The 26,775-nt window shown below is 36.1% G+C and overlaps 1 protein-coding gene across 1 annotated transcript; it reads right to left on the bottom strand.

The window, feature by feature from the left end:
* On the bottom strand, window positions 1-26,775 carry LOC105437779 (probable serine/threonine-protein kinase qkgA). The gene is made up of 15 exons (XM_030989717.1): window positions 26,718-26,775; window positions 21,265-21,368; window positions 19,720-19,818; window positions 18,067-18,168; window positions 16,452-16,652; window positions 15,316-15,429; window positions 13,946-14,080; window positions 13,209-13,415; window positions 10,325-10,519; window positions 9,480-9,618; window positions 8,513-8,670; window positions 5,881-5,964; window positions 3,798-3,990; window positions 3,012-3,044; window positions 1-1,250 (listed from the first exon to the last, which is right to left on the bottom strand). Exons 3-15 carry the CDS (start codon window positions 19,738-19,740, stop codon window positions 958-960), a joined length of 1,875 nt encoding a protein of 624 aa, XP_030845577.1. The 5' UTR covers window positions 19,741-19,818; window positions 21,265-21,368; window positions 26,718-26,775; the 3' UTR covers window positions 1-957.

Genomic DNA, 26,775 nt, shown 5'->3' with positions numbered 1-26,775 from the left:
AACATACACATGTTATATCGGTTCTGTAAGCTACGCAACTTATCAGCTTTCGTACTACACATTTTTGTTTAATTTAACTTGTAATGCAAGATTAACTTATAGGTAATAGTATTCTTTTGTGAAACAAAAACATTTTCTGATTTTTTTTTAATGAGAACGACATTGGATATTCATATTACTAAATTCTACCAATTTTCCATTCATATTCTCATAATCGATTTCATTATTGGGACCAATTGAAAGTGACACGACTTTGCTATTTAACAAAATACATTTATATAAATAGGTCATTGCTTTCACATTTGTTTGTAGTTGTATCAAGTATCTCACACAAGTTCTTATGATCTGTCATGATTACAATCTGCACATTCCTGCACTTGACATGGACACCTCCCAACACTTTACTCTTAGAATCCCTAGAGATCAAGTTTACTTCAAGGCAAATATCTTTTCCTGAATTATTTATTTCGTAAGATACGCCATCAAGGATTAAGTTTTTGTTCAGACTGTATATGCATATGAATATCAACATACTAATAATCATGTTTATACCCAGGGTAGCCTCATCAGCATCAATCCTGTTCTTCCTGAGGGCCCTGCAATTATATTTTCCCAAGCTGCAAATGCAGGTACCCACTTACACCTGGGTGGCAAATGTGGATTAATGTATTGACAAGATTTGAACTCTTAGATTGAGCCTCAAGTGTATGAAACACTATACCATGACATACGACACATAATATCAGGCAAACAGTGCAGAAAGCACCTTCATATCAATTCTAGCCCATGTGTATTCATTCAACGGATAGTCACCAATACTTGAAGGAAACATTATTAAAGTGATAATAGGCCATATATCCCTAGCTGTCATATTGAGTGCCTTCCCGAAAAAATCTAGGGTGAAACTCAAGGAGTTATCTAGCTGTCGTTTATTACAATGTCCAGTGGATGTGAAATCTAGCAGATTCCTGCCTCCTTTTTTACTTTCTCTGCAAGATCTGTCCTATTACAGCTGCTCAGGGCCATGCAAAGCTTCTCCACCTTCCTCTTATCCGAACATGACGATCGGTTCTTCCATAGTTGTAGCATAGCAAGGATGCGATACACTGCTGTTACATTGTCCTCTGTGATGTGGTCAATATCTGCTGGGTTTAATTCTAGTCTGATTCCGAGCAGACGCCATTCTGATCCTATCTGCTCTGCAAGATAACTGAAGTAAAGGGCGCACAGTACGATGCTTTCCTTGCAAGCTGTAAGATAAGGATAACAAATTATGGAGAACTGTAAAGTTAATAATAATCTACTTAGATCCTATCTGCTCTGCACGATCACTAAAATAATGGTCGCACAGTATATGCTGCTGTCCTCAAGATCAGGATAATCAATCAATGGTGACCCATGGAGTTTATAATAACAATAATTAATTTAAACGGATACAATTTGAGAGATGATGATGTTATCATACAACAAGAGGTAATTATATCACCCTGGTACCCTCACTATGGAATGCACTTCCTCTCCAGCTCCGAGATGCACACTCCATCAATAAGTTCAAGCAGTCTATAAACTGAACTGCAATTGACATTATGTTATTAGATAATATTTCATCACGTTATACTTTATCCTTTAATCTTGATTTTGGTTGTTGTTTTCAATAAGGATTGCATTTAGAATCTTCATGTATTGGCATACCTTCTTAACTGATGAAAATAAGTTACTGTAGCTATTCCAAATGTTGTATCAGATATAAGGTTGTTCTTTTCCTATTTGTTAAGGGCGCAGATATGGCAACATAATATGTGTTATATTATATGCAATATTAGCCTGACATAATTACCGAGAAATAGCTGCAGCTATAATCGCATGTATATACAGGACTATATAGTTCAACGTTAGAATAAAAAAAAAAAAATACACAATGAATACGAGATACATGTACTACCACCGTCAGATTGGGGGAGGGGGGGTGCATCTGGCCTGTCTCAACCCAACCCCCCCCCCCCCCCGTTTTGTACCCAAAGAGGGATACCTTATGCTGCAAACCCCTTTTTTGTAATATGTATGCTTGACATCTAGTTAGAAGCTCAAGAGAAAATGTATTAGTTGAAACATACTTATCAGTACATGAGACTCCCACTGTATCATCTATACAGAGATGTACATGTGTTATTGTGATTGCCTGACATATCACCACAAGGTTGAGCCATTAGCCTTTAGACTTATGAGATATATGTGTATCATCACACTTATGAGATGATAACAGTTTTTTTTTGCTTGTCTTTGTCAGGGAATTTTTAATAGAGAAACGGCACCATAACCGTAAATATTTTGCCTTGTAAACTAAAACAGCATCAACAACAATTGCCCCTAAACAAATCAGATGATCCATTCTTTTTTGCGTGTCAGAACTGTTTTGGAGTAGACTGCTCCTTTTTAAAAGAAAATTATGGATCCATCCCTTCATGATACAATTTGTATTAATGTGGTTCCTGTTTCATCAAAATTATCATCAATTTCTGGTAACAATAACTGTTAAGAGCGACTGGAATTATGGCATTTGATTGACTGGGAGATAAGTCGTTAAATATTTTCCATTTGTTACTGATAACGAGTTTTATGAAACAGGGCTCTGGTTCACACAAACGAGTGACAACCGACAGGATTCATTCCTTGCCTTCCGTTTTTATTCTGCAACTCAACTCACTGCTAAACACTTGGAGCAATTGAACACAAGTATGGTGCATCTGAAATAACAACACAACATCGTTCTGTCTGCATAGGATTATACATTCATTGACAGTGTGTATTTAATCCCCTCCTGACACCAAATAAAATAACAGTAAGCCCTCTCAGATTAAAACAAGACATTATATTCTATACTAACATGGAATGGTAAGATAGTTGTGAGCTTATTGAATAGATTCAAACTAAGAAAATTAAGTCCTTTTCCTTACAACATGATTCTAGACAAAAATTATGAGAATGAGAAGATAAAGTGATTGCATACTTACTTATTGGACTTTCCACCCCTTCCTCACTCATACCTGCATCAAAATACATGAAGATATCAATTCAAATTGAAAACAATTGAGATCTAGTGGATAAATCTGATATTCATTGGAAATATATCAATCTACATTTTCGGGTTTCGGAGTTTCTTTACACCAAGCTAGAGATGGTTTGGAAATATCAAAACAATGATTGTTTGGCCGTAAACATTTCATGTAAAATAAGTGTGAACCTAACCCCATCCCTGACACAAAATAGAATAAGATATAATATTCTATACTATTTATATAGAATGGTAAGATATTTGTGAACTTTTTCAGTATTTGTTTGAGCAAAGTGAAATGTGCAACATATCATCATGGCATGTTTTAGAATTATTAATATAATTTAAATACCGGTAGTACCAAGAATACATTAAACACAGAAGTACAATAATAGCAAACAGTAACCCCAAAGTTCACTATAAATCAGATTTAAAAACAAAATAGTATGCACAGCTAGAAGATATTAAATTGAATTAACACAATTTTACCTGGCTTTCTATGCATTAATAGTTGAGGAATATAAATAAAATCAAGTATAACATAACCCCCACATTCAAAACTAAAGTTTGACTTGGGTTCCACGCAGGCCTCATGTCAGTGTGTACAGGTGTGACAGATAGTCTACACATGAGGGACTTGTATCTATATTACATATGCATAGTAGTTGGCTCTCATCGGGAATTTGCCACCATTCGGGTGTTACCCCAATAACAGTTGGTGGGGTACCAAGCCTTATAGACCTACCAAACTTGAACTTGGTTGCAGCCGTAGGGATGCTATGTAGTCCACACTTGAGTGACTTTTCCTTGAAGCAGTTTTTAAGCAGTTTCTTCTCACTGCACTTCAGTCTCGGGCACATGAAGCGGACATCATACTCGATCCTCCTAGCCCAGTGCTGCCTAAGACTATCAAGGGTTTCCGTTACAAAGTCCATCACCTGTCATAAATACACAATCAGCCCAAAGACAGATATTTTATAGTAATTTCTTTTTGGCTACTTCAAGCTTACTTAACTTTGATTTAAATTCACATCTCATAGTGATAGTAGACGGATATACAATGACACTGTCATTAGGATAGTGCATTGATCACACGTCACATTGGCTTATATTCTCTTAAGTCTTAACCCAATAAATTCTGGTACACATGAACGGGCATTGCTGATTTGGGTGGAGAAAACAAAATTGGTCCTCTCATCTTCTTGATCCATAAACAGTACATTTATTTCAAGATTTGTTTCCAATTTATCTCGACCAAAATTATTCCTGAGCTTTTAATATTATAATTGTCAATAAAATTGATGATTTTTCTTTGCAATATACCCTGGAGGACTTGGCAGGGGGTATCGGGAGGGGTTAGGGGGATAGTGTATCGGTAAATTACTATGATTGAAAATTGATAGTAAATCAATATAATTTTCTTGCTTTTGGACACCATGGAATAACAGAACCATTTTGAAAATGGTTCTGAAATGGGCTTTCCAACCGTTTGTCTATCCTTTACACATTTATTAATTTCCTTTCTTTTGAAATATGTTTTATACGTATGTTTTTAAAACTTGTATGTACATATGGATTTCGGGAAAACAAATTATCTTTGAAGTTATTTTACAATTGTCCATAAACTTATATTGCTGACGCAGAACTGTTTGAGAAAGTCTACCATTTTGATGAAGCACACAGCTTCACAGTTCGATAGCTGAACTGTGTTACTACATAAACTAGATGTAGAATATGGCTTAAATTAGCCAGATTTTCAAAACAAAATTGGAGTTAATCCTGCCTTCAACTGTAGTTCATTTCTAAGTCAAGTTCCCTTTGGTCTAACTTTACTGTCCTCCTATCTAACAGGACTCACAGATTCCACACACTTCAAAACATGGGAAAGTTATTGTACTCAAGTACAAGTCGTCTTTTTTTGTTACTTAAATCCATATTTTTGATAAACTTTTGCAAATGATGTTTTTTTTACACTTCTTAAGTCGAATTTTGCCTAAAGCCCCCATCACACCAAACAAGTTCTCACTACGTTCTGGAAAATGTTGCCAAACAGGCTCAGACTGTGTACGAACGGCGGGAGTGAACGTAGTATCAACTGATATGTTTTTAGAACTTCATGAATGGGAAGTGTGTGCTCTAGAAATTTGAGCCTGTTCAAAATTGTCCCTTTCCTGCAATTAGACGGATGAAAACGTACTTAAAACGAGATGGACGTGATACGAACGGAATTGCCGCACTTCGATCCCGGGCTTCGATCCTACTAGGGATGTGTTACAACGTTAAACATCAATTAGCAGTACGACCTGGTCAGTTTGTAGCTCGACCGGGTCCGTTTACTTGTTCACCCCGTTGGCACAGTCGAAACATTGGAAGGGATTGAGGAACGGCAAGATCGCGCTGGGGTTTTATAGCCCTCGCTAGATTGAGGACTGTTTACAAACGAACTAGGATCGTATTATAGACATTACCCCGGCCACAACCCCATTTACGATTTTCTAGAACAGTTCTAGAACTTAGTGAGAACTAGTTTGGTGTGATGGGGCTTAAGTCAAACTAATTTTGTTGTGGTCCCAACCGATTCAACGTATGCAGATTTAAATGTACTTTCTTTTCAAAACGAAAGTTCTATGACACATCCGAAAACTGTTTACCTGTGACAGTTTCAATTCTATGGTTCAGAGACCTTTCTTGGAAGTGTATTGGCAGACTAAAGCAAGCTACCAGTTTTCCACTTTAAAAAAAAAAAAGATTTTGTGAACTAGTATGCGCCTCCATCTCTGTTCATTTTTATTGTGTAGTAATTGAAACTATCCTGTTGAGCTACCTACCTCTTTGACAGCACTTGGGGCTGGTTGTTTATGACTATCCCCATCATGATCAGAATCAGCAACCTCTCCTCGGTATACAGTGACCTGACATGTTCAGTATCAAAGGTAAAGGGGAAAATATAAAGAAATTAATAATATGATGGTGTGTAATTGTATACAGTTTCCTTCAATTTTGTGAGGGTCATTTACTCCTTTTTTTAAATAAATTTATTTTATTCTATGTGCGTTTTGGTTAAAGATTATGCTCCTTAGCGCACATAAAGTGATTTGCAAGAGAGCACTAATTGCATTATACAATTAAAATACAATGTATACAATGTAAAACAAAACAATTATAGATAACAATATATTACAATAAATTACAAAACAAAACAAGAACAACAATATATCGAAAATAATATCGCTAGTGATATTCGTTTGTCTCGCAATGTGGTCAATAAGGAATCTAAAAGATCACGACGTTTCGTATGCTACTGCGATACTTCGTCAGGTGATAAAAAACTATTGTAAGCAAGGGTCTTTTATACTTTACGGGAGGACCGGCGGAGCGGTCTATAATTCGATCGATAATTGGAACAATAACGCCCAATGCCCATTGGTCGATGCACACGGTGATCGACCAATCACCCAGGCCGCTGGTTCGGCCGCTGGTTCGGTTGATGCACCAGGCCTATTGGCCGACGCATACGGTACTCGATCAATCAACGGGCCGCTGGCTCGGGCCGTCTGCTGAATGGAATCGACCGTTGTTGGCTGGCAGGACGGCGAGTGTCATGGCGGCGTATCGTCCGCATCCAAAATTCGGGGATATCGATCCCGTTGTCTCTGTTGAAATTATTAGGATTGAGACGGATATTGATAGCTTCTTTTACCCTCCGTGTATACCAATGCCGTTCCTGGGAAAGGCACTGAACCCCGTCCCAGTCTGGTGGATGCTGCTTATCCCAAGCATGTTCGGCTACGGCTGAGTTGTCAGTTCGACGGAGTCTGACGTCCCTCTTATGCTCATTGATTCTTTCATTTCTTTTATCGGACGGGCAGTTTCGCCGATGTAGGATCTATCACATCCTTTACAAGGGATGTTGTACACAATGCCGTCCCGTCTATGTGGAGGAATTGGATCCTTGGGGCGTGTAAGTTGTTGACGTAGGGTGGTATCTGATCTGAAAACCGTTCGAATGCCATGGCTCTCTAGGCGGCGCTTGAGTTGTTGGGAGACCCCATCAATGTACGGCAAGACTGAAAAGTCTTGTATACCTTCTGATCCCTGGGTTCCGACGATCTATTCTTGGTATTGTGTATAAAACGGCGTGGGTAAACGTTGAGACTCAGGGCACTGCGAACACGGGTCCGTTCTTTGCATGGCTGTTGTGGACTTGTCACAATGCGTGAAGCTCTGTCAAATAGACATTTCACTAGACCTCTCTTCACCGATATGGGATGGTGAGAGTCAAACGCTATGTACTGGTCTGTGTGGGTAGGCTTCCTATAGACTGAGGTGGAGAGCCTATGGTTGTCGTGTCTATGAACTAGAGTGTCTAAGAATGCTATCTTCCCTTCACACTCTATCTCTGATGTGAACTGGATGGTTGGTTCAAGGCTATTCATGTGTTTAAGCAGCTTATCTGTTTCAGAGATGGGAAGTATGATGAAGGTGTCATCTACGTATCTCTTCCAAACACGAGGCAAGCAAGAGAGGGGACAATATAGATTGAAAATAGAAACAATTATTGGGCTTGTAATCACAACTTAAAGTAGACACACGAAGAATCAAAAGTGTTTTGTATTGATGCAAAACTCATATCATTGCGAAGAGGAAGCCTTACTGATCAAATACAACAACTCTCCTCTTCAAAATATGTTTGGGGCCCGCAGTAATCAACTCTCAAAAATGTTAGTTTCGAGATCCAGATTTTCTGCCTTCAGCGGTCCTTTGTAGAGCGTCAATATTTGTGACGTCACACACGGGACACGGCTGGCTAGCTGCAGACTAATACACGCGCGACTCCGGTAGACGGCCGGTACTGAGCTGTTTGTCCAGTGTATGACGTCACTATTCAGAGCTTGCTACGCTTGTGTGTTTGGCTTACGTTCGGGGGCGCTTGGGGGTCTAAGAAGGGTCTTGAAAAATTGCATTTTACGCCTTTCCATGGTATCTATATGATTTATCAGAAAATTATTCATGTTTTTCAAGAGAAAATCTTTCCATCCATATGTCATTTGTTCTAATTATCAGTTGTTAGTGAATTTTCTTTGTGTAGCTCCTTTAAATACACTTATCAGCTATGGATGTATATATACTTAAACCAATTAAAAAATACCGAAGTCGCGATATTATAAGGTTCCGCTTGGAGTACTCAGAACCAGATCCTGATACTGATTTATAGGTTAAGTTTTCAGGGTTACACAATGCAATTCTTTCAAAGAAATAAGAGCTCTAGAGAGCTCTTGGTTCTCTACGTATCGACAGTACGATCTGATCGTCTTCAGGAGAATGACTATAACATTGCCTGGCGGAGGCTATTCATTGCCTATGAAGGGATCCGAAGCTCGGCCTCCAAAATTTTACCTACAATTCAATATCTCCCCCATGATAAAAAAATAAAAATGGTCGCTGACACTTGACTCAGACCTTGATAGTTGCTTCATGAGGGGGTAACATCTCTATTAAGGCATGATGCTCTTCATCGACCATTAGACTGATGTGACGATAGAAAAGATTCACTGGTTGTCCATCTCTTTCATCCATCCATCTGACTGCTCTCGCCATCAACCGATGAAACAGCCCATCTGTGAAAATGGCAAACAACAGGGATGACCAACAGATTATGGGTAGTTACGGGTTTTTAAAGCCAGCTCAAAAAGATACAACAGCTGCAATAATACTTCAAGATAATTCTGTTTTTCTGAGAAACAAAACATTAGTTTCTAACAAGTCGGACCAACTCCGACTATCAATATAGCACTATGTTTAGAGGTTTGTACGTTTGACCGCCCTGACACGTCCGTTGACAAGACATTAATCTGCATTTGCCACTCTCCACACAGGTGTTAAATGGGTACCTTCAGGAACGAATTTCTTGATTTGCTGGGAGCAACCTACAACCAGTACCTCAGAAGAGCTGGTGTAATATTAGAGCACCTTGCATGGTGGATTTGTTCATTCTGATATTATCCAATATTGATATTATCATTACCATTAGAGCAAATAAAAAAAAACAATATTGTAGACCAATATGATACAACAACAAACTTTTTGTTTGCTTTGGATACATGGGTCATCCTTGGCAAGAACCTATAAAGGTCAGTCAAACTTGTCTGTTGAGGCCACTCAAGGAAAATAGAGCAACTAGTGGTCACTGTAAACAGGTGGTCTTTCTAGACACACACCATTTTCTCAAGGGAGACAAAATGCATGGCCATCTAGACAGGTGTCATCTAAAGAGAGGTAACCACCTAGACATGTTTGACTACATACTAACCGTGTTGCAATTAGATTGCCATTTAGTCTCTTTTGAGCAAGGAGGTCATTAACGGTATGATACATTACACGTGTTAACACCTCCCTGGATGTAAACAGATGATGAACTCATCCTCACCTGGTAAGAAGCCCCTGAAGTCCACATAAAAGTATGTAGATGACGTGATCTGCGCAATCTCTTCTGGGGAGCAACGGGACGTCAGCCTGGAAGGAACGTAATAGCGCTTCCTTACCACCTTCTGTGCTTCATTTGATACCTAAAATATCAAAACATATCCAATAACTTAAACCATAAATACAAAACAAAATATACATTGATACAGAAAAAAATATTTTGTGAAATCTATGGGAAACAAAAAGTAATTCATGTTTCACTCATCATGTCATTTCACACATCCTACTCCTCCCACTAAATTATGGTAAGTTTCACAACAACGTCGACCTATTGAGCAATTTCGCTTCCAAATTTTAGAAATAGACATTTTGGTATCATTTGTAAAAGCTTTAAAAACTTTACTTAGTCCCTACATTTCACAGCACAAAACAGCATTTTGAAAGGAACTTGTATGAAAAGATATAAACAAATTATGGTATCCAAATTAAGCACATTTAACATTTGGACATTATGAACCCATTTTCAACCCTGTGTCAATTTTTTGCAGCATACCTATACAAAAGCTGGGAAAAGGCCCTTGTTTTGCTCCTTTATTGTCCGTATATTTATAGTGAAAATATTTGAGGCTTACTTCAAACATGATGTTTAGTTCCTGCGATAATTGTTTCATGGTAATTTCCTACCCTAACCGAATGCCTAACTTCAGCACTGGACCAGACAATAAACCTTAGCCTTAATCCTAAACCGAAAACCCAATTACAACCATAACCCTAACCCTATACTTTTGACAGAATATGGGGCATTGCTGCAGGAGCACGGGTCGGAGCACCATTTAGCTGGAGAGTTACCTCAGTGTCTACTCCATCCTGTTGCTCTTGCTGGTGTCGTTCTGCCGGAGCCTCACAGATGAGATCAAACTTGGCCATGAGCTTGACTAAGGCCTCCTTCTGCTCCAAGAAGCCTTGCCACATATGCTGAATCAACCTATCCTCTAAGATACCATCCTTCTCAAGAGTGGTCCACGCATCACTTACGATCCCTTCCTGGAATTAAAACACAATGTAATTTTAATGGCAGTTGGAACAACTGGACATAGGAGTATAGATTGTAAACCATTACTACATGGTAAAGTGAGAGCTTTGTTACCTAAATATCATTAAAAAAATATGTCTTAAGGGGATAGTTGAGTTCTGTTGCAGAGGGCGCTACACACAATTTTTTTGTGAGATAATGAAAAAATAAGTGTCAAATTTGAAAGAACATAATATTTAAATGACAAAATCATCTTTGTTTGATCAAAATAGGTTCAGAAACGGCTGAAATATCCATAAATATAACAATTTCGTGCTTTTATGTCGTATTTCAGCCAATGCCGATATTAGCTTTGTTGTTGGCATTTTCGTGTTGCTTATATTAAGTATAACCAGCCGGCCCATGTATTCTTATTTTTAATTAAATAGTTAATTAACGGTCACCATGTTTTTTTTTTAAAGTGGAGCTGAATTGGTATGATCATATTGGCTAAATTCACACATTTTGGGATCTAAAATTACCCGTTCATAGCAATTTTAGGTTCTAAACGGGCACTAGAAATGTCATAGATAAGAATAAGAGCAATAACCATACACTTTGAAGGCATTTGCAGTCTGAAAACAGAACTCAACTATCCCTTTAACAATTGTATCGATACTCTAAAACTCTGTCTCTCAAGAGACTTCTTTACAACATTTTTTGGTTACATAGGTCATAGTGCTGCAGTTTACCTTGTAAGTGTACTGTACTTCTAATTTTCTATTTGTTAACACATAGATACATTCTGTCTGAATCCGATGACGGGGGAAATGATACATATGTAAAGCTAGTAGAGACATTGTTGATGTATTAAGCTCTATGTAAATCCACAATATTCGTTTGAATAGAGAAGGTTACTTCCTTTTTCTGCAGAACCCAAGATGATAATGACCTGCTTGAAGACATCAATTAGCCACATCTCCTACGATGTCTCGTAGGACAGACTGCATAGGACCTCTGTAGTACGCACCTCTACCAACAGTCGTACGATAATGGAGTCCTACCATAGGATTGGCTGAGAGCCAAAGTGGCAAGCATCTACAAATCAGGAGACAAAAGTGACCCATTTAACTACAGACCTGTGTCCCTCACATGCATCTACTGCACGATCCTTGAGCACATCATTCTGAGCCACATGTCCAACTTTCTGGCAAAAAAGTGACATCATCACTCCCAATCAACACGGATTTCGACAAGGGCGTTCCTGTGAAACCCAGCTTGTGGAAGCCGTTAATGATTGGGCTAGCAACATCAACCAGCAGCACCAAACTGACACGATCTTCCTTGATTTCAGCAAGGCATTTGACAAGGTGTCACATCGAAAGCTAGTTCACAAGCTGAAGTTCTACGGAATCCATGGATCAACTATCAATTGGATTCATGGCTTCATGACTGGCCGATCTGAAACTGTGTCAGTAAATAGAGCCTCATCGCCATCAACGGATGTCATCTCTGGGGTCCCTTAGGGATCGGTCCTTGGTCTGGCCTTGTTTCTTGTGTACATCAATGACATATGTGAAGACGTATCATCATCAATAAGACTCTTTGCTGATGATTGTGTCTTGTACCGCAGTATCCACACAAGAGATGACCACATAGCCTTACAGCAGGATCTTTCCACACTGGCAGAATGGGCAGACCTTTGGGATATGTCATTCAATGTGAAGAAATGTGCCCACATGTGCATCTTTTTGAAGCGGCATCCCTTGACCTTTAACTTCAACATCAATGGGAAAGCAGTTCCCAAAGCTACTTCCTATAATACCTCGGAGTCACAGTGGCAAACAATCTGAGCTGGAACACCCATGCACAGAAGATCCAAGCGAAAGCTGCAATAACTCTTGGGAGTTGTACGTCGAGCCCTTGGGAAATGTGAGCAGAAAGTCAAGGACATTGCATACAAGCAGCTTGTACGACCCCAGTTGGAATATGCCTCAAGTGCATGGAATCCACACACCCAGAAGGAGATCAAACTCATAGAAAGCATACAGAGACAAAACTATAGAAGAGAATCTAGTGTCAGCACCATGCTGTCATCTCTTGGCTGGGACACGCTACAACACCGCCGCTTGCTCAATCAATGCGAGATGCTCTTCAAAGTACACCACAAACTTGTCCAGATCTCCTTGCCTCCTGACATCCGACTCATCACAGGCATCACCAGACCGCAAAAAGCACAACATCAAAGCCACAACTTCAGATTCACCCAACCATTTTGCCGAGTTAACTGCTACATGTACATCATGTTTCCCCAGAGCAGTCCGTGTCTGGAACACTTTCCCAAGCAACGCTGTCACTGGAAATACAATTCTTGGCTTTTGGGGAGCGGCACTACCCACCATACAGACTATGGCGCCGCCCCTGCCCCTGAAGATGTTGTAACAAGGGACACACCTGCACCACCTGCACACTGCACCCTGCACATTGTATATAGTGCACGGAGAACAACCACCATCACTTCACCAACAGCACATCACCAACAGCACACAACACAGCATAGCCCTCTCCAGGACAGCGTTCACGCTTTGGGAGAGTAATTCTTCAAGGTTCAAGGTTAGTTTGTAATTCCCACTTCCCATTCATTGTGTATATTAAACAAAACTGCTGCAGCTTACCGCAGCATACATAAATGAGATTGTAAAGGAGAAGGAGGTCTCTAACCATCTCTGCAGGATCCAGGATGGTTATGATCTGCTTGAAGACATCAATTAGCCACTGAGGATTCAGGATCACTATGTCTCGTAGGAGAGACTGCTGGTCTTCAATGCCTCCGTAGTAGACTATGTAACCCAGGTCGTGGTAGAAGGTCAGCATCGTGAGAAGTTCACCCTCTGATTCCATCCCGAATGGCAGCGTCAGTTCCTTGGTCTGGGAGAATTTATAAAAATGGCTTCAAAAATAGGGTAAGGGTTAGGGTTAGGGTAGTATCTATCAATTTTTTTTTTTTTATAACAGTAACATTACATTTAATTTACACAAAGCATATACATAATATAAATATTTATAAAGTATTACTCTTACAGAAGGCAACATGGAGCCCGAAATCCTATGCCAATATTTTCAAAGGCACTACATCGTTTTATTAAGACGGGTATAATTTGGGCCGTTTACAAAATTAAAAGGTATCATCGATGCATTTAAATAATATAGCATCATATATTCCCAACAATACCAGGAGAGTTGTACGTAGCTGTGAAGAAATGAAATAAGGACTAAACTTAAATTTGCTTTAAATTAAAATACATACATATAAATGTTTGCTAAAACATTCATTACATAAAAATGGGAAGAAAAAAAAGGATTTCAAATATAAACAATTGCTCACTATTTTTATTCCACTACAGTACATATTAATTTAAATTACTTGAAAATGGCAAGAATGAACGTTGCAGTCCTACCTGATCTAATGAAATGTAATTGGCTTTATCTGCAGCTAAAGTATCCTCAAATAAGAGCCATCTCAGTGGAATCTCTTCTCCCATGTAAGGCTCTTCCATCGCTACTTTCTCAATATGTTCCCTCAATTCGACCAGCTTCAAAGGAAAGTAAGTATTGGTTGGTTAAACAAAACGTGACATGTAGCTCAAAGCAAATATTGTCTATTTTAAAAAGTAAACAGATACTTACATCATACTAAAAACATCAAAATACCAAAGCAATATCACAAAATAACAATGGTAACATCACACAACAGTATTAAACAAAAAAATAGAAAAATGTATCGAAGATGTGGATAAATAGTTATCAAAACGATTAAGGCAATGTCATTAAACATTAGACGATAAAGTTAATTGAGCATGTTTAGGAATATTAAACTTACTGCACACAAATATCACTTTATAGTAAGAGAGGGAATAATTGCACAGATGTAGCACATAAATGTGGAGAAGAATTGACAATGGGTAATACAAGAAGTGATATTTATCTTCCACAAAGAATTCCACAAAGAATATAAACAAATGCATTTGTTTAGTTGTATTATTACTAAATGTAATTAAAGCATGAAGCTTGTGTCAAGTTTTCTAAGAAGAATAACTACAATCTAAATCAATGCCAGTTGATTTTATTATTAAATACCTATAATTGATTTTCGTCAAGCACAGTGGATGAAAATCAATGTCAGTGTAAGTACATGTACTACCTAAATTGTATAATTTGTTCATTAGCAGTAGATTAAAATGAATGAAATATTATTGTTCTGAATAACTTCTTGGGAATTAGCATGAAATTGAAAGTATTTCGGGAATTAACATAGAATCATATGATTCTTTGGGCGAGGAAATATTTTAGGATTATTACCACAAAACATTGGGATTTCATGTCAAACGGAATAAACATCACGTCTTAGAGTGAGCAGATTTTATAATATGTGTTACAAGTCAGATATTAGCAGATGGGTATGCCAGCTCTTTGTGTTTGAAAGAGCATCTTAATTTATGCAATAGTTTAACAAATCGGGACAATATTTTAGACAAACAAATAAAAATGAGTCTAAAAATCAATCACATTTCATTCAAGCTAAGAAACAAAGTGTAGATTGTATTTTGTTACAGAACAATGGACTGCATTAGCTTAAATTTTTGAAGTGATATAATATTTTTGAAGCGGTCCAAAAATTTGGATCAAATTGTGCAGCACTTTGTAACTACAAGGAAAAGCCACTTTTCTTTTTGTATTGGATGTAACTGGATTGGATAGATAATCAGGAATATTATTTTGCTACAGGGTTACTATAAATTTTGAGAGTTGATGATTATTTATGATGTACCTCTTCGTCTTTGTCCTCTAAGCTGTTTTCAATGGCATAATACTTGGGGACCACATGGCATTCAAACGGTCTCCTCATGATGGATTCACGGATCTTCCCAAAGGCAGAGCCAATCTAGAAGACAAATGAGGTGAACTGAACATAAAATACACGTCTCAGTCGTAATATTAAACATGATAATCTATGCAACAACAAAAAATGTAAATATAAATATTTATAAAGTATTACTCTTACAGAAGTCAACATGGAGCCTGAATCCTATGCCAATATTTTTAAAGGCACTACATCGTTTTATTAAGACGGGTATACATGCCGATGTGACTTATTATCTTTTGAGGTCCTCTCCCATTTACTTGGTAGTGCCAATTTCATGAATGAAAGCAATGAGGCTGTGTAACAATGTATTTGTAATGATTACATCTAGGGTGCACGTATGACTAAACAAAATTGTACATATCAAATAAATATTCGTTTTACTTTATTTCCTTTTAATCAAATATTGCTCAAATTTTCACTACTCCATCTCTTTAATAACACCAAAATTATATCAAGGTGAACTTTTGAAAATTTTGCAAAGTTAGTTTATATCTAGTAAAGCTGTTCTAATGCCATAGCCCAAGTTTACTGCCATACTGACTCCTTACTGAATCCGCATGACCAATGTAATGGCCACATGGTTAGACAGAAAGAACCGTCTGGTATGGGGAATTGTTTGATAATACTGCCATTGGTCAACCTGACAACGAATCCTGTTGATAAAAAGTCTTGAACTGAAAGTTAATTTAGGAGCCATAGGAAATATATGAAGACGTAAAGAGTGAAGAAGAAAAAAAGTCGTAGCATCTCATATTCATGTCGGTCTGACCAGATGTTGTCTCATCGGAACAACTGTCGATATCACAGACTGAAGTTTTCAGTCTATCTCGGGGTATGGTATTTTTTGCTCGTTTTTAGGCGTGGCAGCCGGTAGTTAGTAGTCAGTAGTATAGCGATGTTATTGACAGCTAGCCCAGCTGTCAATAACATCGCTATAGCAAGAATTGCAGAACGTCAGGAAGAACAGCTGATGCTGAAAGGAGCTTCCTGTGGTATTCAAATTTATTAGTTCATTATCAAAATATATCATACACCATTACTTTTTCCCTTTTCTCTTTTGCGTATCCTTGCACACTTTCTCGATGGGTTCCAACGATGAATATTGGTGGTGATTTCTGAGCGGTTTTAGACGTATCCTTATTCCTGACCGAAGAGGGCGCCACAGCATGGGCGAAGATGGAACACAACCAGAAATTGATGAACTCTAGACATGTCAGTTCTGATTTCGCACCTCCTTTAGCCTGTGTTTTAAAAATGTAAACAATTATATTTATGACAAGGCCAATGATAAAAACGCATAGAAACATATTCTAACTGGATAACGCATACATGTCCCATTCCTCATATCCAACATAATTTTCATTTGTGTTATCTTCATTAAATCCCAAAATAACTAACCGATTACAGCATGATGATTAAATCATATAATGAAAACATTATCACATTTATGTTTTACTTTGTAATATTACCATAAAATAATCCTGAAGAAGGATTGCACCACAAACTAAGCTTGAAGGGTGGCAATTCTTTATAAACTTTCATAATATAATATATGATATTGAGGAAAAATACTTCATACTATACTAACAGAAATATAAATCATTAAAAGATGAGGGGTGAAATCTGAGGTGTATGATAAGATTTCAGGAGGAGGTGGTTAATTAATCATTAAGAGAAATAGCAGTACTCCTTGATTTTAAATTAATAAAACATTACCAGCTATTATGATTGTTAATCATATTCTCATAAATTGATCGCTTAAATGACATACCCAAGTGTGGAAGTGATTGGAAGGAAGACTGAGTAAGCCAACGTGTATTTTTTTTTCGAACTGAGATGGACTTTCACAGAGATGGAAATTCAACTATTTAATCTCACACCATACTCTCAAAGGGAAAACAAGTCTAATATATGACTGTTTTAATTGTACCAACAATTTACACATCAATTAATCCCAAAGGAAACAGGTAGTTGACTTTATAATAATGTAACAGTTTGAATTTGTCTTTATATTTCAGTTAGTAAATTTCTCATCTCTTCCTTATCCATTATTACATATTCATTTATATATTTGCATTCTTCATTTGCATATTCATTTTCCCTGCTCATGTTCCCATTTCATTCACATTCTTACAGCACAGTCTTTCAGTTGCACTACTGCCACACCTTATTTTCCTCTCTCTCCTTCAAACCCATTCCCTTTGTTGTCTTCTCATTCTCTATGCATGGTTGCCTTTTCCTGCCCTAGCAACATGCACTTTCTCTTCTCTCATTCGTTCTCTTTGCCTCTCACCTTTGATCTATCTAGCCTGTTCACCTCACTGGTTTCTCTTATCACATGACTTTCCCCTGATTGGTTTATTTTGTTATGATGCCTGATTTGTACTCAGAGCCATGTTATAATATTGAATATTAAAGTTAGTTCTGTTCCGTCCTTCTTCGTATGAGGTTGTGTTTTCTACTGTCCTGGTTTACTTGAGTTTTGTTGAGAGTTTAGATTGTTTTTGATGCAGCATGTTCGATGATTGATTTTGGTTTATAAGTTCCCTCGGTTAATAAACACGTTACAATAACAAAGAGTTGAAATCAATAAGAGCTATCATGGTATTTATACTTTTTTTAAATAATCAGTATAAAATAAAATTAAAAAAATACCATTTCATAATACTTGTCTCTGGATTCAGGAGGAACGACCGAATCCAAACTTCTACTGAGATCAAAGACTATCACATAGATGGCTCGCCATGTCAGAAACACCTAAAGGAGAAGGAAATTAAAAATGATGCATACGGGTTTAATAACTACCATGCTATGTTCTTTCTATATGCTCCATTATTTCTATAATTATTATAGGTACCTCGTGTACTGTTTATATACGGAGACATAGGCGAAGGGGATAAACGGAGGCGTGATAGCTCAGTGGTAGGGCAATGGACTCGTAATCGAGAGGTCCCAGGTTTGAAACCAAGTTGATGCACTAGTGCCCTTTGGTAAGGTATTAATTCTCACTAAAAATTTCCCACGGAAATGATTTATAGCCACCGTGGCGGCTTTAAGTCCCCTGGTTGCTTACTTCCAAGCATGCATCTGATTTCCTTAGCAGTCAGTTAATACAAATAAACTAAACAAAACAATAACAATATATTAATATAAAGAGTACAATTTAGCATTGAGGGCAAAATGTCTCTAAATTGCAATATCTCTATCCAACCCAAGACAAAGCATTACTTTTCAAAATTACCAAGTCTCTGGATTTAACTGACTGATGCAGATCCTCTGGCTCCATATTAATAGCCATTATTAATTTGTGAGTATCTATGCTACAATAAAATACAGATTAACAAACCACTGGCATACATATTATCAATTCTGAATAACTTCATTAGGATGACAGGCGAACTAGATTATGTTAAACAAGAAAACTAACAGTTATAGTTCTAGAGGTGTTGCTGTTTATAGCACTTTTCTGCACTTAATTAGATAGCAAGAAATCAGCGATTATTAACTAATGTCAAGTCTTTTATCCTACATTGGAATATCATATAAACGAAAGAAGAAATCAGTTTGACCCTGGACAAGATTGTGCACCTATGACTGGAACACACATTCAAATGGAAGTCCAACCTGATATCAGCTGGGTTTTAATAAAACCAAATAAAAACAGAAAAATTAGAGAGAAAATATAGTGAAAGTTTTAGGAAATGTCATAAACCTTCATTTTTTAGTTATTGGTGACACAATATATTCGATTCATAGAGGGGTTGTATACAAACATTTGTGCAATTATATTTAGGGTGGATGTATGATTCGAAATTGTCTTCATGGAAAATCTCAATCTAAGTTTTTTTAGTACAAGGCAAGTGGGAGGGGAGCTCGCGAGATTTGTTGTAGTGTTTGCAATTGGTGTTTTACTGACCCGTTTCTCTCATTTTCTGCTTCTATCAAAACAAACTTAATGTCAGGGTTTCTCCTTTCATGCACATGTATAACACTGATGGTAAAACCAATATGTAGGCCAACAGCAGTTGTGCATAAAATACATGATTCCATGTGCTCTGAACTAAAGCATTATATTGAGACAATGGGAGAATACTCTCATTTTTTTTTAAAAATAGATATTTACTCTGAAGTTGATTAGAAAGAAATCACAGGAGAAATATCAAATATTTATGACATGAACAATTTGATGATTGTATGGGAGACTGTAGTAAATACAATTTTATTCCTTTTTCTTCTTCTAAATACCAGAATCTAACAATATATTACGAATTTGTTTTCAAGGCACTAAGGTAGAATGTACTCTTTTACCTGATGGGTTGTGTAGTACATGTCGTGTCCGGCAAAGTCCCATATACTTAGTGAGACCCTTTCTTCTCTAGCGCTATCAGTACTGTCTGTTCCTATCTCCTGAGGAATAAAGGAAACGAATACACTTCTACATTAACCTTTATCGTTACATGATAGTCTTTCTTTTCCACAACCGTCCCTACTTCTCTGTTATTAATTTTGCATCAGCTCTCTATCCCTTTCTCTATATATGAAGAGCTCGGTTCCAAAAGGTACTACATCCATAAATCCAGTTCTGAGAAAAACATGATGTTTTAATTTTCATAGTTAGCAACGTCACTTTGGAATGATACTTTGGCTGATTATAATTTTGTATGATAGAAGTATAATACCACTTTAAAAAAAATCTAAGTCTACCCAAATATTTGTTATGAATTTATGTCTTTTTTCTAAATATTTGTGGATGTAGTACCTTTTGGAACCAAAATTGGATGTCGTACTTTTTGGAACCGAAAATTGCGCATACTGTATGCAAGTTACAATTCATAGATTGAATGGATATAGTACCTTTTGGAATCGAACTTATTTTAAAATTCCATTTTTATTTTTTTTGTGCACATTAATGATCAATTTTTATCAAAATGGATGTAGTACCTTTTGCAACCGAGCTCTTCATATATTCTTCCCATTCTTCAGACTCACTCCCGTTTCTCCTCACCTCTACTGTCCTTCTGTCTCTTTCACTCTCAGTCCTCTTTTACTCTCTCTTACAAGTTGTGTGCATGCCTCTCAGCCTTTTAATCTGTTATCAATGTTGTTCAATATGCTATGTGTAATTAAATTAAATTTATATATATGTCAATGTCTATATACAGACCGCCTACTATCCACAAGGTCTAATAATAATTGAATCTACTTATCATTTCGTCTAATGACCATTTATCTTTTGGTCTAATAATCATTCAATCAAACATCATAATCATCAATAATTATTAGACTTTATGGATAGTAGACGAAATGGGCATTATATTAACTGATTATTAGACTAAACGAACAATATACCAGATGGGTAGAATACCTATTGGATATTAGACCAAATGGAAATTATACCAAATGGTTAATAGCCTTAATGGTCATGAGACCAAATAATGAATAGACGAAATGATTATTAGACCATTTGTATGTTAGACGTGCTGGGTGTAGACCATATGGAAATAGGCTAATCGGGTAGTACACGACACTGCTGTAGACCAAACGGCAATTCTCCCTCGCTGTCACGTCTCTGTAGAAATGTTTCTGTTAAAGCTAACAAATAAGGTCATGATTCACTTTTCTGACATCTAGCGGACCTGGTAAATTCTGTTCACCGCACTCATCAGATACAGACTCATCACATTCTGCTATGTGTTACTATAGTTTGTTTATTATTCTAGGTAGACACTTTTGTTATTTCTGGGTCTCACAAAAAAAGTGGAAGATTATAGGATAAAAAAAGACATTGTAGAAAATCTTTTACATACATGTCTTATCCCACATAAAAGTACAAGGTTCAAAACTAAATTCTACCTTTAGGTGAACCTGTTTCTTAAGCTTTCTCTCCACCAGACTTGCTATTTGATTTGGCAAACTGTCATCCTCCTTTTTAGCCTTGGGTGCCTCCCCATATTCTTCTGCAATAAAGAAGAAACATATATATTTTGAGTATGTTTCCATTCATAATCAATCTACAATCGCCACTCCCCTCCCATGTGTTAAATAGGTATCAAGGAGGATGCGAACATAATGTGGTTAGATCGGCATGTGTGTGTTTGTAAAATGGTGCCTGGCCGGAATACTCCCCAGGGGTCGGAGCATGCGCACTATCATTCTACCATCTATAGGCCTACAAATGTGAGTATTATTATCGTAATCAAGTATTCAAGTATTCAATTTATTTCACATCACTTTAAAAACACATCAAAAGATATACAAACAAATCATTATAAATTAAAACAATATAAATATATACCAAAAAACATTCATTTACATTGTACTGATGAAAGAAGGATGAAGGGTGGAGGATGTGAGGGATCAACAAAGGCCATTGGCCTGTCAAGGTTGATCCCCTATATATCCACCCTTCAAGAGAAATACATTATACAAAATATAAAAAATAAAAACAATCAAACAAACAGATAATATAACATAGCATAATCACATAAAAAACACAACATAATTATTTACATAAATCACATAAAAGGCAATTAGATCAAATAAAACTACTCACAATTAAGAAGATAACATTTATATTTTTTCCTGAATGTAAAAACAGTGGATATTTCTTTTAATACGTTTGGCAACTCATTCCAAAGCTGTGGGTCTTTAAAACTTACTGTAGTTCTTGAAAAGTTAAAAATATAAAAAGGTACATACATTTTATTGGAATTTCTTGTTTTATATTTATTGATGTTGCAATTATATTCGAAATAGTCATGAAAGTTATTGGGCAATAGTTGTTTAGAATAAGAAAACAAACGATGCTAGTTGTAATTTATTTATATCAAATATATTCAATATTTTAAACTTTTTAAATAATTGTTGGGTATGTGCTAAATAGTTTGATTTGGTAATTGCTCGTATTGCACGTTTCTGTAGTAAAAACAATTTTTGTGATAAATAAAATGAGCAACCGCCCCATACAATATTAGAATACATAAAATGTGATAGAATCATACAGTTATACAAATTTGTTAAAATCTTCAGTCGTAAAATGTGCTTTAAAATATTAAAGACTCCAATGGATTTAGATATTTTTAAAGCAATGTAATTAACATGTTCCTTCCAGTTCAAGTTTTCGTCAATGATTACTCCAAGAAATTTAGTTTCTCTCTTTATACTTAGATCATTAAGTTCAATAGTTATTACATTATCTTGTATTCTACAATTCCTACTCTTAAATATCATATAACATGTTTTATCGCGATTAATGTAGAGTTTATTGGCTGTAAACCAAGTTTGTATGCTTTTCATTTCTGAATTCAATAGATTATTTAATGCAACTGGATCTTTACCTGATAAAAATAAACTTGTGTCATCTGCAAATAAAATTACTGATAAAATATTGCTAACATATTGCAGATCATTAATATAAAGTAAAAATAAAAGGGGGCCGAGATTAGATCCCTGAGGTACACCTACTGAAATACTTTTATATTCTGAATTAAAATTATCAACGCTTACATATTGCTTCCTATTGCACAAATAACTTTCAAACCACTGTATTGCATTTCCCCTTATTCCATAATATTTCAGTTTTTTAAGTAAAATTGAATGATCAATACAGTCAAACGCCTTTGACAGGTCTAAAAAGAGAGATATCACTATGTGTTTCTTTTCAAAGGCTTTGGCAATTTTATCTGTTAATTCAATCAATGCATGGGTAGTACTATATCCCTTTCTAAAGCCAAATTGTTTATTGTGCAAAATATTGTGTTTTTCAATAAAAGATATTAATTTATCATAAACATTTTTTTCTAAAATTTTACTGAAAATTGATAAAATAGAGATTGGTCTATAATTATTCAACATATTTTTACTGCCATTCTTATAAATTGGTATAACTTTAGCTATTTTTAATGCATTAGGAAATATGCCTTTTTCAAGAGAAGAATTAAATATATTGCACAAAGGAGACACAATTGCATTAATAGAAGATTTAACAATTTTAGCACTAATTTCATCGTAACCAGGACATTTACTTACATCAAAACTCGATATAATATTAATTATAGTAGATTCTGTAATCGGGCTAAAAAATAAAGACTCACAAACAGATCCCTGTAAAAAGCTATTAAATGATGTAGTTACTGCACTATCCAACTTATCATGAATTTTCTGTCCAACTGTACTAAAGTAATCATTGAATAAATTTACAATTTGAGATTTATCCTTTATAGATCTACCTTCATATTCAATTTCATTAACATCATGCTTACTTTTTCTTTTGTTCAAAACTTCATTTATAACATTCCATGTTTTCTTTGCATTGTTCATTACATCCTTAAACTTATTATCATAATATTTACGTTTTGTATCACGTATCAAGTTATTAAATCTATTTCTAAAATTTACATAAGTCGTTCTGCGATATGTCGTAGGATTTTTAAGATATTTTTTGTATAAAATATATTTATGTTTACTCATTTTCTTAATTTCTATTGTAATCCAAGGTTTAACATTTGCATGTTTCTTTCTTTTCATCTCTACCTTTTGGAAACATTCGTTATACAATTTCACATATATTTCAAGAAAACTTTCATACTTCTGATTAACATCATCAAGACGATCTAAAAATTCCCACTTCACAGACTGTAACTTTGAACAAAATGTATTGATGTGAACATCACTGAAGTCACGTTTTGAGTAAATTATTTGAGGATCATCTGTATCAGGTTGAGATAAAATCATGATAAAAGGAGTAAGATGATCACTGACATCTGTTAAAATTATTCCACTCAGCTTAACCTTCTGGATTATTACAGAAGAAATTATCCAAAGTAGTCGCAGAATGTGAGGTTATTCGGGTTGGCTTGATTATTTGTGGTAAGTAAGAAAGTGAAATAAAGTTATCAATGAATTCATTAACATATGAAATAACATAAAGTTTCAATAGATCAACATTAAAATCACCCATAATGATGCTCTCCTTTTTCTCATTCATAATAACATTCAGCAGTGCTTGTGTATCATTTATAAAAGATTGTACTCCTTCGTGTGGTGGTCTATACATAACAAGAACTATATAATTCTGTACTTTATTATATACCTCAATGGAAATACTCTCAACAGCATTAGTAAACACATCTAAATCTGGTCTTCTTTTAAATCTTATTTTGTCATGAATAAATACTCCTACGCCTCCCCCTCTTTTTCCTTGTCGAGGATTACTTAGGAAGGAATATTGGGGAATAGAAAAATAGCTATCATCATCATCACTCTTAAGCCATGTTTCAGAGACCCCAATTATTGACATAGGTCTGGAAAATGTTTGGACACATTGTAAGAAATTATCAAAATTGCGCTTTAAACTACGGCAGTTAAAATGAAATAAAGTCACTGTAGAACAAGTATCGGAATTTTTAGTAGATTCATAAAATTCATCAGGAGTATAAACTTTGTTATCCGGAAGAAGTTCTTCATTAAATGTAGTAGCTAAAGATTTATACTCTCTTGAGCTTCGATTGCAAAGAGAGCAATTATCACAAGTTGTAGAATTCTGCCTATTACATAAAATACAAGTACACAACATAGTACGTTAAACTATATCCTATCAAAAACAAAAACGGAAAAGTCTGCAATATAATAGAATGTATCGGTAGTACAAGCGGATATTATGACTAGTACATGGTATTCGCATTATTTCTCATCAGCTGAATATGGTTTCACTACATTGAGTGATATAGTCTACTGATATGAGCATAAATGTATATTAACTCAGCATTTACCTGTTTACGCTTTACATGACAATATTTTCATATTTTCTTAAGATCAGTCACCGAGTGTATTCTTTTCCTTAGCGAACCTCCGTTCGTGGCTTTCACTAGAACAGTTACTCTGCCATCTGTGGACCAAGCGGCAATTGCATTTGTGTTGAGTTTCACTTCATCCTTTGCTTTTTGAAGCAACATTCTGTTTGCTGCCGTCAAGTCTTCGTCAATTCCTATGTGTTTCCCTTTAAGTCGTTTCCTGTTCCTGATCACTAGATGGCGAGCACGATAAGTAGAGAACTTGACGATGATGGGTCGTGGAGGCTTCGTCTTGTCTCCTGGTCTCTTATCATGGCGCGGGGTACCAACACGATGTGAGCGGTCAATATCAGCCAGATTGAGATTTACACCAAGATCTTTGTTTGCAAGATTTATCATCACTGCGTCGGTGTCCTCTTTGTCCTTTTCTGGGATGCCGTATAATCGTAGACTGTTCCTCCTTGAGTACTGTTCTTCTTCATTCAACTTGGTCCTCAATGACTTGATAAATTCAGATCTAGAAGTTTGCTCTTTCTGTAGTGAAGTTATAATGGAAGCTTGTGACTGGAGCGCATTTTCCAGATCCATTACCTTACTCTCTGTTTGTTCCAGTCGATCACGAAGATGGTGTAACTCCCTTGTCACACCTTCAACAAGGGATGTCTGAAACAAGTCTTTAAATCCTTGGCTGTTGAAATACTCTCTGACCTCATCACTTATCTGATCACATATATCATGGGTTTCCTCAGGCTGGGGAGCCATCGTTCTTGTTTTGGGTGGCATGATTCAAGAGAACAGACTTGATGAATAGGCGAGTCGAAGCTCTGGTAACTCTGGTAACAAATGGTGCAGTGTAATCAGTATATAAAAGAACCAGTAATAGGATTACTGCTATATACAATAGTTAAGTTAATCAGATTAAAGCATCACAATACTTAGTTCTCCAGATGGTTGCACACAAAAAAGGCACGACAGTAGAACATTGTCAGTCAACAGAGCTGGTATATAGAATATACTGACTCAAAAGTAAGCAGATGGGACCTAAGTATCCAACTGTATGTTTCACTTCAGAAATGACAATCATATTCCAGAAAATGCATGATGAATCCAGCCGTACATACCTTCACAAACTAATCCAGTCCTTTACCTTAACATTATCCTGGCAATATCACATTCAAAATGAAATTTAATTGATCTTTTAGGCGTGATAAACGCGAGTCCACCTAACTATCAACTTTCACCTTGATCTATATCACATCAGTATTATTATGACAATATTCCATCTAAATCACAATTAATAAGTCAGAATTGATTGCAGTTTTAATTGATTACTTACATTTGTTTCTGCGTTAACACTTTAAAATGAGTTTTAACAAGTAAATAGTTATTTGTTATCAACTTTCATCGATACTTTATATCTTATGGACGATGAATTAATGATTGATCGAGTGGTCAGAAAGCAAACGAACATAACAACCAAACTAAAAATAAACAAAAACAAGAACAAACACATACCAGCTTCTACAGGATTCAGGCCTCTGCTGCGAGAAGTATCGCTGTGTGATTCTAAACT

The sequence above is a fragment of the Strongylocentrotus purpuratus genome, unplaced genomic scaffold, assembly GCF_000002235.5.
Source record: "Strongylocentrotus purpuratus isolate Spur 01 unplaced genomic scaffold, Spur_5.0 spur5_scaffold_18, whole genome shotgun sequence".
Lineage (NCBI taxonomy): Eukaryota > Metazoa > Echinodermata > Echinoidea > Camarodonta > Strongylocentrotidae > Strongylocentrotus > Strongylocentrotus purpuratus.
Note: the sequence above shows the minus strand (reverse complement) of the source record. Positions and strands in the feature narration are given on the sequence as shown.